Source organism: Diabrotica virgifera, chromosome 7, assembly GCF_917563875.1.
Source record: "Diabrotica virgifera virgifera chromosome 7, PGI_DIABVI_V3a".
Lineage (NCBI taxonomy): Eukaryota > Metazoa > Arthropoda > Insecta > Coleoptera > Chrysomelidae > Diabrotica > Diabrotica virgifera.
In genome coordinates, this window is record NC_065449.1 from 19,970,207 (window position 1) to 19,985,210 (window position 15,004).

A 15,004-nucleotide genomic window follows, 5' to 3' on the forward strand; every position below is an offset into this window, starting at 1 on the left:
AAAACGATCTAAATTTGATAAAAACTTACCAATGCCATTACGAACTAATGTTTTGCAAATGGCGTGTCTTGCGTCTAAGCGCAAGGGCAATAGGTTATTGAGTATGAAGGGGGGGAACGTCAAACATCCGCAGAACCCGGGAAAACTATCACAATCAAATCTCACCCTTATGACCAAGGTATTCAAGGAATAAAATACAGAAAGTGTTTTACACACATTGCGCGGAATAGTTATAAAATATGTCGATAAATTCGGATATATTTTATAAATTTTTATTGTTGAACTAGTTAATATTGTTCTAGATGAAGTTCAGAGATGTCAAAAAGATACAAACTTGAATGAATACTTATTCTTTCAGTGGATATCGATTTTAGGATAATTTAAAAACGATTAATGTACAAACAAATAATCACAAATTATATTTACTTACCCTTAATACACTTGGAAAAAATAATACAAAAAGTAGCAAAACGTGTAATAATATAATTATAGAAAACAATAATTCATTTTTTAAACTTTGTTGACATTGTCAACGCCGTCTTCCTACGAATTATTGTTAAAAAGATAGATAATAAAAAATGTGTTGTTATTAATATATTGACTGTCAGTAAATAATTAACTCTGCTTTATCGACCAATTATTAATTTAACAATTTCCTTTCTTCAATATGGAAGAATAATAATGTTTTATTATATTATATAAAATTACATTTTATGATTTTCTTGTTCTGTCTTATTCAAAGATTTTGTATGTGTCTGTCTTTGTTTTAGTTTTACATAATCATATTAATATTATTATATAGAATAACATAATATTATATAAAATTGTAATAAAATCCATTATATAATATTTAGATAAAAATATGTACTCGAATTAGAATTAAATTCATTGTTATAAAAACAAGGACAATTGCAAGTACTTATGTCAATAATAGACAGGACCGGCCTAGTTAATATCTTAAGTACGACATTCTTCCTCTTTTCTTATCATAAAATTCTAATACGTGTCTGTTCAGGCGTAGGATCAATATTTTTTCAAAAAGTTTTATTAGAGTTTCTAAAGAATTGTATTAAAAGCACAGGGACAATTATTTATGACATCCTCGTTTACTTACACATCTTCAAGAAATGCTGCTCCCATTTTTAACGTGAATCCGAAATAGATTCTTCCGTTTAGCTTCTTGAGAATCGCTTGAGTTGATAGGAAGAAAAACGGGGAAGGTATATGTTACGCTTGTTGTTCAGAGAAGGATTAACACTGTGTTAGCAGATGTAAAAATTTTGGGAATGGCAATTGAACTCAGCATTTTTGGATTTACAGTTTGTTATCAGCGATATTATAAAAGTGTAGCTTCTAGTGAGTATTTTCTGTTAAAATACTCATCATAGGAAGTTCGTTTTCTACTAAGTTGAGTAGCTTAGCTGGTGTGAATGGAACTATTTGCAAAGGAAATCTGGAAGGACTTTACTAGGCGGTGGCAGGAAGTTAAGAACCTACCTTGCTCGGATGTTGAGCTAAATGGTTCTTAGATTCTATTGGCCAGTTAGTGGAGACATGCTGACGGAAATTCAAAGGTTTGTTCAAGATTCTACTCAGGATTTTTCTTTCTGTGGCCATTAAGATGTTCATTTGGTGTTCCCTAGTTTACTACATGGGGCTGCTAGGAAACGGGTTCTTCTTCTTAGTATTAATACTTTTTTTTGTCAATATTTAATATTTGGTTCTCATCCTCTCTGTTTCGGGATGACGCAATGTATCTGAATGAAATTATAACTGTTTTGGCAGTGTTAAGCTTACCTAACCCTCCATTTGTTGCACCATCTGACAATTTTGTCAAGTTGAGCTGGTGCTTTGTCGATTACAGACCAACCTCCCACGGTGTGGTAGCCGGCACTTGCAGAGGAAAGTGTGGTGTCGTCAGCACATAGGATGGAGTCGGATCTGTTAATGGGTAAGGAAAGGTCGCTGTTGATATCGGCACTAGAATTGTGGCGGAGTGAAAGGATTCGATGATGTTTAGGTTGTGGAGTTTCTCAATGAGGTCCGAGAGCCAGACGTGATCGAATGTCTTCTGGAAATGTAGGTTGTGTATTGACGATGTTCGTTGAGTGCTTGGGATATAAAGGTTGCTCCTTCAATCAATACATTGATAAGGATCCCCTCGTAGACTTTTTGGAAGAAAGATAGGGTTCCGCGCTAGTTCAGGATTTCCCTGGTTTGGGAATCATGACTGTGCTGGCTATTTTCTAGGGAGTAGGGAAGTAGCCCAGCAACAGGCATTGGTTATATTGACTAGCTGTTTGATTATGCTGTACTCTCAGGAAGTTTTTTGAGGCATCTTCTGTGTATGCTGTTGAGACCAGGAGATTTTGCCGTTATCTACATATCTACGTACTCCCTGGGGGCCATTATCCAATGATATTTAGCTCCTATGTAGGGTAGGAGATTGTACAGTATGTCTTTCATGTTGGATGTTGATCTTATTATTTTCTGTTATAACAAAGACACCGGTACTACTGGGCTAATATATATTCAAGAAGCTGTTAATCAGTTGATTATTTCGTCAAACAGGTTTGCTATGGAGAAATCCAAAATAATTAAACTCATCTTCCACAATGGGCCTGCGCTTTGCTTAATATCATCTTCGTATCTCTTTGCAGTGTATAGCTTTTCTGACAGTTTGTTTATTTCATCTTCCATCCTGGTATTTTTAGTTGTGCCTCACCGATTTCCATTTTAATGCGTGTTTAACAGCGTCTTTTGTTTTGGTTTTGCAACTTATCTATTCGTTTTTCCTTTTATCCCTATAATATTCCCAACAACTATTTCATATTCCTTTTCGTCGAACTAATTATTCTGTGAATATAGGTCTGGTCAAATTTCTTGTTCATGCTAATCGGTTGCCTCATGGGACTGATTTTTTTAACTTTTCCTTAAGTGCCTTTAAATAATCTCTGAAGCGTTAAATTTAATTGTAATTCTATATACATATTTATTTTATGATTTTGTATTTTACTTAGTATTTATTTGTTTGTAATTTTTATAAATGTTGCTTAAGAGACAGAGCTTAACAGGTAGAGAAAACGCGTTCCAAGATTGCGGCTGTAATTTTGAATATTTTTTTGAGATATTTGGCACACGTATTCGTAATATAATAAAGAATGGCGGTACAGAGCCCAATTTGAAAAATATATTAATATGTGGAAATTACTCTGTAATTAAATACAATATTAAAAAAACGAGCCTGTATCGCCATTAAGAACAAAAAAATACACTTTCTTCAAATAAACTTTTTTATCCGATGCCTAGATTTTGTGTCATTTTGGAACTACTAATGAAATAAAAGAATTTAGTAGTTCCAAAATGACACAAAATCTAGGCATCGGATAAAAAAGTTTATTTGAAGAAAGTGTATTTTTTGTTCTTCTTAATGGCGGTACAGGCTCGTTTTTTTAATATTGTATTTAATTACAGAGTAATTTCCACATATTAATATATTTTTCAAATTGGGCTCTGTACCGCCATTCTTTATTATATTACGAATAAGTGTGCCAAATATCTCGAAAAAATATTCAAAATTACAGCCGCAATCTTGGAACGCGTTTTTGCTACCTGTTGATCGCTACTGTATCACCTTAATTGTATATTTTTAGTCAATGGGCTTGCGTTTATTAACAATAAATAAATTGTGTCTTTGCTCTCCGAGTTTTCTTTCTTTAAGTTACATGTACACGTCTGGGCACCATACGTCAGAACAGGTAGGAAGCATTTTTTTTTATTATTGTAGGTATATGAAACTCCTCAAATTGCCGCCAAGTAAATGTATTCTGGATGTATCCTAAGATTCTTAAGCCTATGATAATTACTGACATGTCTTCCGTATTAGTCATTATTTTTGTTTTCTATACATTCATTTTTGTAGGTTTATCTCATTATTCTAGTTCTTCCATAGTTGCTATCAGAAGTACATCATCCGAAAACCGAACATGGTTTAAATATTTTGCTTTAATACATATCCCTTTACTGTCCCTGTCCCAGTCCATGGACTTTAACTCATGTCTTCTAATGCTAATGTAGTAAATAATGTGTCCTCTTGTCCGATTCCTCTACAAAGTATAAATGAGTTTGCACTTGCAGGTTTCAACTAGTTCAATACGATCAAATGCCCCCTTATAGTCAACTATAATGTACATAATTATAGATATACAGTAATCCCTCTTCAACCGCGGGGGTTACGTTCCGAAGAGAAAGGTGCGGTTGGTGAAACCGTGGTTGGCGAGGGATCCACGATCCAAAGAAGAATATGACATAATCCCAATTTGGATACGTATGTTAGTACATAGAAAGAAATATGATGAAATTGCATATCTGTGAAATAGTAGGTATTATCATATAAACAAAAATAAAGACGCTAAGATCAGCGTCTACATTCGCCGGTATTTTAAACCTTCCGAACTATAAACTAATTGCCGTAGTCTTACTACTAAGAACAAGCGCCAGTAGCATATCTTGAGTAATTTAACGCGACTGGTCAAATTTAAAAAATATATAAAAATAATAAAATATTCTCATTAAAGATTCAACAGATATCGCAGCCGCGGATAAGTGAAACCGCGGTTGATGAGTCCGTGGATAACGAGGGATTACTGTATACCGGTGCAATCGAACTAAGAGTCATTAATATTAAAAGACAGAACGTTTTCGCTCTAAAGAGAGCATCACCAGTGTTCTAAGCCTAAAATAAGTACAACCATAATTAGTGAAGACAAGAGTAAAAAAAATTAAAGGTTGACCAAGATAAAAAATTCTATATATCTTTATTTCAAAAAAAAAAAATAGGTTATACTTACAAGCTGTACATGCTAAGCCACCAAAAATACATGGGTTAAATCCCTTAAAACGCCAACCAGAAGTCTTACATTGGCGTGTTATATACAGGGTGGTTCATCTTATCCGCCTCGGCCTCTGTACGGAAAACCACTTGATATTTTAAAAAAATTTCTTCACAGAAATATACAGGGCCTTTAATACTACAACCTAAAAATAATGTGAATTATACAGGGTGTTCCAAAAAAGAGTGGTATATCAAAGTTATATTTTTTCTTATGGAATGCCCTATATCTGATGACATTATTGAATTGACCTTAAAAAATAAGCTATACTTTCATAAGGGTTCCCTATACCTAAAAACAGGGTGTTTTGATTTATTTCGATTTGTATAAAAATGTAAGGTTTTAGAAAAAAATAAATATCTACGAATCCCAGAAGCAGTAACAAATTCTTTCTTGGATCTTAATAATAGACTATTTAGCATACTTAAACAGATGCTTATTGCAACAAAATTTCTTACAGGGTGGTCAAAATATGAGATTGTTCTATTAACAAATTCAAGCTGTAATAACTTACTTATTTTAAATGGAACACCCTGTATCTTACTAGTCTGTCGCGTAGAAAATTTATTTAGCTTTCAATTTGTATTAGGGTTTCCTATACCTATCTTTTTACAGGGTGGTCAAAATATTAGATTGTTCTATTAACAAATTCAAGCTGTAATAACTTACTTATTTTAAATGGAACACCCTGTATCTTACTAGTATATCGAGTAGAAAATTTACTTAGCTTTCAATTCTTATTAGGGTTTCCTATACCTATCTAGCTTCATTTTTTAAATATTTAAAGATTTCCTAATTTGTAAGCTTTAAAAATTAGAATTAAGTACCTATGTCGTGGTTATGTACAACACATCACCAACACCGGCAATATACTTAAATATCTTAGTCAAGATAGTTTCATTAATAAAATTCACATTTTTATTATTTAATCACACAGAGTGTTCTTATTTTAAATGACATACTCGATATTCTATTCTTTATAATGGAAGATATTTAAAATCTCTTCAATTCCATGTTAACATTCTCAATACACATGTTATTCTGTAAATATAAATTCCCATGTTATTCTGTAAATACCCATTTTTACATATTTTTGTACAATAGGCTCGTTTTCGTCAAAGTAGCCATTGCATTTAATTGTTTGTAATTGCGATTTAAAGATTCAAACAAAAAGTGGCGTTCTTAAATTTACTTAATAACCGTTGGGTTAAGATATGGAAAATACTTATACGGAATGAAATATAATTTAAATATCTTCCAGAATACGGCATCTAATATAGGGTATGCAGTTTAAAATAAACATATTATTCAATTATACATGTAGGCCAAAATCAACTAAAATAATACAACACTCTGTGTGATTACATGATAACAATGAAAATTTTATTATTAATGACAGTATCTTGTCTAAGTATATTGCCGGTGTTGGTGATGTGTTACATAAACACGACATAGGTACGTATGTAATTATAATTTTTAAAGCTTACAAATTAGGAAATTTTAAATATTTAAAAAATGAAGGGAGAGAGGTATAGGAAACCCTAATAAGAATTAAAAGCTAAGTAAATTTTCTACTCGATAGACTAGTAATCTACAGGGTGTTCCATTTAAAATAAGTAAGTTATTACAGCTTGAATTTGTTAATAGAACAATCTAATATTTTGACCACCCTGTAAAAAGATAGGTATAGGAAACCCTAATACAAATTGAAAGCTAAGTAAATTTTCTACTCGATAGACTAGTAAGATACAGGGTGTTCCATTTAAAATAAGTAAGTTATTACAGCTTGAATTTGTTAATAGAACAATCTCATATTTTGACCACCCTGTAAGAAATTTTGTTGCAATAAGCATCTGTTTAAGTATGCTAAATAGTCTATTATTAAGATCCAAGAAAGAATTTGTTACTGCTTCTTAGATTCGTAGATATTTATTTTTTTCTAAAGCCTTACATTTTTATAAAAATCGAAATAAATCAAAACACCCTGTATTTAGGTATAGGGAACCCTTATGAAAGTATAGCTTATTTTTTAAGGTCAATTCAATAATGTCATCAGATATAGGGCATTCCATAAGAAAAAATATAACTTTGATATACCACTCTTTTTTGGAACACCCTGTATAATTCACATTATTTTTAGATTGTAGTATTAAAGGCCCTGTATATTTCTCTGAAGAAATTTTTTTAAAATATCAAGTGGTTTTCCGTACAGAGACCGAGGCGAATAAGATGAACCACCCTGTATATATATATATATATATATATATATATATATATATATATATATATATATATATATATATATATATATATATATATATATGAAAAAACAAAAGATGTAGATCTTTGAAACACACTCAGTGATCAAAAGATCCACAGGTACTGGTTTAACGACCACTCGTACGAAATCAAACAAATGAAATAGAGAATGTGGAAAAATCCCCTTACGAATAACTCACACATCCACTATTTCTGGCTGGGAAAAATTTTTCGAATAGAATCAAAGATCCAAACACCAGTTCTTAGAAATGTGTTTCGCCCTCTTCAACCTCCGTGGGCTCGTCGGTAAAGATGAGAGGTTGAATATCTTTAGACACATTCCATCAAAAAACAACATCCGAGACATAGATTTGTTTGTTTTTTGATTCTGAATTTGATTCCAACAAAAAACAAAACAGTCTATGTTTGATTTCGTACGAGTGGTCGTTAAACCAGTACCTGTGGATCTTTTGATCACTGAGTGTGTTTCAAAGATCTACATCTTTTGTTTTTTCATAAACATTATCTTACTTACTCTAAAGTAATTAGGGAATTAAAACTTGAGACTGTCATTTTCAGGTTGGGCGTAGATTTACGCTCCTGTTATGTCTATGTCTCGGATGTTGTTTTTTGATGGAATGTGTCTAAAGATATTCAACCTCTCATCTTTACCGACGAGCCCACGGAGGTTGAAGAGGGCGAAACACATTTCTAAGAACTGGTGTTTGGATCTTTGATTCTATTCGAAAAATTTTTCCCAGCCAGAAATAGTGGATGTGTGAGTTATTCGTAAGGGGATTTTTCCACATTCTCTATTTCATTTGTTTGATTTTATATATATATATATATATATATATATATATATATATATATATATATATATATATATATATATATATATATATATATATATACCCTGGCGATGGGTGAAATTTAAACAAGATATACCTCAAAGCATGATATGACTATACCACGTGTATGTGGGTGGTTGAGTTGATTTCTCTGTCTTCACAAAGAGAAAGGTGAAGACAGAGAAATCAACTCAACTACCCTCATACACGTGGTATAGTCATATCATGCTTTGAGGTACATCTTGTTTAAATTTCACCCATCGCCAGGGTATAATATAACACGCCAATATACGCCAGGGTATAATATAATACAACACGCTAAGACTTCTGGTCGGCGTTTTAACCCATGTATTTTTGATGGCTTAGCATGTAGAGCTTGCTTAGAACACTGATGATGCTCTCTTTAGAGCGAAAACGTTCTGTTTTTTAATGTAGCCCTTTATTGGGGTTTTAAATAAATATACCTTTTACACAGCCTCAATTTTTGTAATTAATGGTATACAGCCAGTTATAGGAAATTTTTCCTTATGGATATTAATATTAAGCTCCGCGGATGAAATTCTATCAACAAGGGATCTACCATAATAATGATCTCTTGTTTGCTTAAGTACACATCTCCAACAATAGTACCCCACTGAGCTGAATATTAACGACTCATCTTATTTTGATTGCAAAACTATACTTAAATGTTATATTCACTGGTCTTTCCTGTTAATATAAAAGTGTGAAGGTAGTTCTTCACTTAATGTAAAGAACCACACATTTGCTAGGCTGTCCTACCGACACGAGGGATACCTAATGGACCGTGATAGTCGTGACGTCAAATCAATGTTGGCTACCCTGAAATGGTTTCCAAACAAAGCAAAAATTCACATGTGGTGTTCGTTTTCGTTCTTATAATTGGAATATATTGCTTGTAGGATGTTTAATTTTGACAAAATGGTAATGTGCTGTAATCAAGGGTCATAGTGTATTTCCCACCATATTTCCAAACAGGACTGGTTAAAAACCCAAAGAAACGCAGTAAGTACTATGTAGTGTGTAAATCGTTGATTTTGTGCAAGGACATTCATAAAATTAAAAGCAATATGATTGATATGACTAACAAGGATTGTCTTTAGAAAAAATGTGCAATGATTGTTAAAATAAAATAAAATTAAAAATGATTACACAAATCACGTGTATAATCAATCGACAGTTGCTTTGTTTAGAAACTTTTTTGACGTCACACTATCAGGGTCCATTTCAAAAGCCCTCATGTTATTTCCTTTTGAACAATGCAAGATTGCATAAATCTTCTGAAATATATAAATATATTTTCCTGTGGTTTCCCTATTACTGAGGATCGAGATTTCCTCCCATACTCCTCCAAAGAATGTACAGCATTCTTCAACACCATATCTCAAAGGCCTAATATTTTGACGTTCTTGTGTGAGAATAATCAAGCTCGAGGTCAAGTGTCCTTAATTTGATTTAGGATTTTCCTGTGTTCCAATCTTACCATTACATTACTCAGGTTTCATTGATCTATTAAGTTTGATTCACCCATTAGCAATTAGCCGAAGAAACTTTGAAGATTAGTTTCAATTATTAATGATCGAGACACATGACTTTATTAGTTTTATCTTAGTAAATATTCTTCATTGCACTTTCTGTTGTTAATTCCTCTTTCCTTTATTATATTCTCATCATTTTTGTAGGGAACTGGTACAGGGAATAAATAAGAAAAACTTTTATTGAAAATTTTATTATTTTTTTATTATTCCTATCAGATATAAAAAACAAACATTGCTTTCTATTTCCTTCTCCCTAAAATAACACAGAGCAATCTGATGAAGGATGAAACCTCAAGTCCATTTAATGAACACACAAATTTAAATATTAACATTAAAAATACAATGAAGTACAACTAATAAGTAGTTAATATATTTGTTGTAAATATGGTACACCAGTTTTGACAGGAGTAAAGTGTCAAACGTAGTTAACAATTTTATAGAAAAAACTGTTAGTGGAAGTGGTTTGTGGGTGTAATGTAAGCGAAATTATAAATTGTGTACTAACGGAAACCATCTAATATATCATTTTTATTGTAAAATCACAGTTTATCATTGTACTTCTAAATGTAACAAAGAATATATTAGAGGGTACGTATTGGTTGTCATAATACTGTGGATAATTTCACCTACATTGAAATGGACCATATTTTTAGCTGAACACTTTAATGCCACGATCAACACAATGATCCCTAATGGGGAAACACATAATAAAAATTATTACAAGAACAATACACAACAAGTAGTGGCTGATCTTGTGCCAAAAAATTGTATTTCCTTAGATTCTAGATTGTGTATCTATGATTGATGATCCATTGTTTTATACCCTCATAAACCCATTTCTGTCTTTAAATCAACAAATTCTATACAAAGAATATCCATCTTAAAAATATTGTCCACTTTGAACATACTATAAACAAATCATGGAAACGATTATGCCAAAATGAGCTCCAGCGATCATTCCCAGAACTTTGGTATGAACATTCTTATAGTGAAAACAAAAACACATTCTGCTCTGCAAATACCGTAGGGGGAACAATTTCTTTTGTTTTTTATTTAATGAAGAGAGTACATTACACTAAAAGTGATACAACTTAAAAGAACAGTTTTTTATAAATAAATAACTGGAGGATACAGATACTACAAAATATAAAAGAAAAATTGAAATTGCAAACGACTTTGATCAAAGATTTGAATTTATTAATTATTTTAATGAATAATGGATTGTCAAAATTCACCCTTGGAAAAACGATTCCTGCAAAAAGGGTACGGTAGTCTTTTTAACTATATTAAAATTATGGCAAAATCAACATGGTTACACTTTTTGTTATATTAATCCAAGCGGGTGAAAGTTTCAATCGCTTACAAATAAACCTGAACTTCTTCGCTCAGCCCCATTTATTGTATGTCAAATTTTATTGTCTTTTTTGATACAAAAGTGTTAAAACTAAAACTAATTCAAACAGAACTGATGTCAATTTGCAACCCCAACAGAAAAATTTTTGTTTACGAACTACAGGGCCTCCGAAAGAGCTAACACCAACTGAATTATAACGAAGCCCCATTCGGGAATACCCTTTGCACTATCCTTTGAATAACGACAGTGCTGAGGAAGAAAATTCCATGTCGAATCATAAAAAATACACTACACACATTCTTGTATTATTTCGTTAAAAAAATAAAATGGAAATTGTTGGATGAGATGTATTTAGGACATTTGCTCACAACAGCAGCAAAATTAACCCGTCTTGAGTTCAGTCGTTAATAAATGTTAAAATACAAGTCAGTGGTCTAGTTGCTTTTTTTACAAATTACAAAAAAGTATCCGTTACACATCAGTTTATTACAATGTAAGCTAATGCCCTTGAGGATATGACAGATTAAAAAAATAAAAAAATATGAATGAAAGGCGGATATCTGTCGGTCACTCACACACTGTCAGTTTTGTAAGTACACACATTTTCGTTTCGGGTAAAAAATAAAAAATGAGAACTTGATTAATACACTTGCTAACATGTATATTTACAATAGAGGAATGAGAAGGCGACTTAAAACGAGAGAGGTTATCTTACAGGTTTACTCGTCTTCATCTTCATCTACCTCCTCATCTTCTTCATCTACGTCTTCCTCAGGTACTGGGTGTCCCACTTGTTGCAAGGCGGGATTGTTCTTCTTTTTATATGCAGTCATTTCCTAGAAAAGAGAATATAAACTTAAACATTGCACATTTAAACAAAAATTTAGTATAGTCAGGTTGGAAACGAACAAACCTCAGATTTTTATAGAAATATATCCGGAAGGGTTTTTTTAACCGAATGGGTTACCATTCAAACCACTAACCAAAGTGTTGTAAGTCATATTTATGAAATGAGTAAGCCTTGCTTTATAGACCTTTTCAAAGAAAAAGTGATTAAGTTTTTACTGTATTACTGTATGTAAATACTTACACCACTTTCCTGATATTCCTGATGAAAAGAGGAATAGTCCAGTCAGGTTGGAAACGAACAAACCTCAGATTTTTATAGAAATATATCCGGAAGGGTTTTTTTAACCGAATGGGTTACCATTCAAACCACTAACCAAAGTGTTATAAGTCATATTTATGAAATGAGTAAGCCTTGCTTTATAGACCTTTTCAAAGAAAAAGTGATTAAGTTTTTACTGTATTACTGTATGTAAATACTTACACCACTTTCCTGATATTCCTGATGAAAAGAGGTCTATTTATCAAGGTTTATAAACAAGACTCACATCATTTCATAAATAACTTACACCACTTTGGCTTTGACACACTCAGTTTCAGTTAAAACATAAAAAGTTTAGAACGAAAAATCAACATTATATCTTTAACGAATCTACTACCAGCATTAAACTTATAACAAAAATGGAGGTGAAATGGTTTGCAATCAAATTTTGATCAAAATCTGCTTACGTAATAAGTAAATAAATCCAGTGAATAGAAAGTAAAACTCACAAGTTGAATAGAAGAATACTTTGCCTCCAGTAAATCCCAAAGCTCTAGGTATAGCACCAATTGATGCCATAATGAGAAACTAAGTTAAGATGATTCGGGCATACATTGGGATGCCAATCACCAGTTATGGAGACATGGGTCAGTAATCCGTCTCTCGGGTCAATTAAATCTTTACTTACTTAAGGAATTATCTCTTAAATAAGACTGTAAATGAATATGGATATTGGGTGGTTAGCGACAAACGGCATACTTACAGTTAAGTAGAGTAATATAAAATAATATAAATTATAAAACATGATGACAGACAGGGTCCTAGGATCAGTCACATTTTGATCCTGACTGTAATATGACTTCAGAATCAGTTAATGAGTTAGTGAAAAGACCCAGATCTCTGGGTAGATTAGTCGCGAACTACTAATTACTATATGCAATTGAAGATCATCGTTTGACTGCATGAACTAGAAAGCTATCTGAAAATTTTGACAATTCAGGAATAACTAGCGTGTGTGCCAAAAATGAATTGCAAAATTGCCTAAAAGTCGGTCTGGACAACTTGGAAACCTATTTCTGCGCAAATTGGGATAACTGACAAAGTTACTCTTGTATTTAGGCTTATGATCCCTAAACAAAAGTCTTTCAATAACCATCCCTGTTTGGGGTTTCTGTTAATCATGCAGCTGATGTGTGTTCCATGAATACCCCCAAGTGCTAGACAATCAACAATATTCCAGTATAATTTTAAAAAGACTAGTGCCATGAGAAGTCACAATTTTTATGGGAACGAACATGGATTGTTAACTCAATCAGTCTCTGCGTGACATTCTGTGAGTTTTTGTGTTTTCACAGGTGTAGAGAAAATCTAAACTAATCCGATGATGGTACCAATCAGATCATGCTGTTCAATCACTAGTACGCTACGAGTTGGATGACAAAGAATACAGTATGGCGAAGACAACGAAAGATGAATATTTTTGGGAAAGCCTTCATACATCGGGTCAACTTATATTGTTTTTAAACGAAAATAAACATATTTCTAATATAAAAATGATAAAATTAGAAGACAAATATGTATAATCTATTATTTTTTTTAACTTTAATGAACAAAAGTCTACTATGCGAAAACATATTGACAGAATAACAATCTAAGTAAAAAAGAAACTTAATACATAGAGTAGTTATAAATTACTTACTTTTTCATATCTGGCTTTGTCTTTATCAGCCAAAGCCTCATATTTGCCCTTGGCCTCTTGATCTGCTTCAGCCCACCTTCTACCCAATTCTTTGGCAATGTCTCCAACACCATATTCAGGATTTTGAGCCTTAACTTTACCGCGTTCATCATTGCTGAACCAGAAGAAAGCAGATCTGAAAAATAAACATGAACATTGGATAATTTGATCATATAAATGAAAATTGTAACTAAATTGTTTTAGTGGGGAATGTAGGAATGGATGTCTTGTTTAATAGTTGAAAGGATATTAACATTTTGAACATTCCACTTCTTTTGTTCTAGCACAGGATTATAATCAAACACCTATTTACAAAAGTTGCCGATTGATCAAACTGTGCAGCATTATGATCTTTTATCCACAACTGAGATTAGTAGAATAAACATTTTTGAAGATTACATCCTTGATATTAAAAATGTTGAAATGACAGCATATATCATCCATTATATTTACAGTTTCGCGCTGGCAGTAGCTCAGTATGCTGGAAAGTTTCTATAGCTTAAAAGTTTGAATCGATAAAGCGTTGATATACATTGATTCTGCGATAAAATTCTCTGCTGGCGAGTGGTCAATAAGCAATGAGTTAATTGCCACTTTTAACCGGCTGTAGAAGCTCTTTGCAGAATAGAGTCCACTTTGTTAATGGCCGACACAACCATGAAATGTATCTTAGACAAACTAAATAGCCAGGACTCTAGCCTTAATCATAACAGTGTTAAAAATATATATATATATATATACAGGGTGCTTCATTAAGAATGTCCAATGTCTGAGTTGTAGATTCTAGACCTCGAAATATTAAGATTTAACCAAAATCACTTAAATAAAATATGGCTCCTTACAGAGTTACAGAGTGTGTTATTTAAAAACTATGCTCAGTATTTTAAAACTATTCTACGTATCCTTCTCATACTTGACAGGCAGTGTAGGTACTATATATACACCCTATGAAATTATGTTAAATATCCGTTTCTAGTTAGTCCCAGAGGCGTACGAGATAGGGGACAGTAAGGGGTTGACCCTTTCCAATTCCTACTCCACTGGCGGAATTTCCATTTTAGCGCAATTTTCCGATTCTTCAATACTCGCTATGTAAATAACATACTCTTGACACCTAACGATAAAATTATTCGTTTTCGAGACATTTGAACTTAAACAAGTAACGGCACAGACATTTTGAATAATGTATTGTGTCGCTTAACTTTAAAATATCTCGAAATCTTATGATTTTATCATTAATAATGAA

General features: G+C 32.3%; 2 protein-coding genes and 1 long non-coding RNA gene across 11 annotated transcripts in view; 1 reads left to right on the forward strand and 2 right to left on the reverse strand.

The window, feature by feature from the left end:
- The window catches only part of LOC114327693 (brain tumor protein), a 396,953-nt gene extending 396,434 nt beyond the window's left edge, over window positions 1-519 (reverse strand). For 4 of the 5 annotated variants that reach the window (XR_007699170.1, XM_050655420.1, XM_050655419.1 and 1 more), the window contains exon 1: window positions 30-154. The gene's annotated coding sequence lies outside the window, so the exon portion shown is untranslated. Of the gene's footprint in view, window positions 1-29; window positions 155-430 lie in introns of those variants that run through there. The other variant, XM_050655418.1, reaches the window with a different exon arrangement.
- LOC126887725 (uncharacterized) overlaps window positions 1-15,004 on the forward strand; it is a 126,746-nt gene that overhangs the window by 89,198 nt on the left and 22,544 nt on the right. The window lies entirely within an intron of this gene.
- LOC114327707 (high mobility group protein DSP1) overlaps window positions 9,734-15,004 on the reverse strand; it is a 71,429-nt gene continuing 66,158 nt past the window's right edge. For all 5 annotated transcript variants that reach the window (XM_028276406.2, XM_028276407.2, XM_028276408.2 and 2 more), the window contains 2 exons: window positions 13,720-13,894; window positions 9,734-11,748 (listed from right to left, as the gene is read on the reverse strand). In XM_028276406.2, coding sequence (XP_028132207.2) covers window positions 11,632-11,748; window positions 13,720-13,894 — 292 coding nt within the window. In that variant the 3' untranslated portion in view covers window positions 9,734-11,631. The remainder of the gene's footprint in view (window positions 11,749-13,719; window positions 13,895-15,004) is intronic.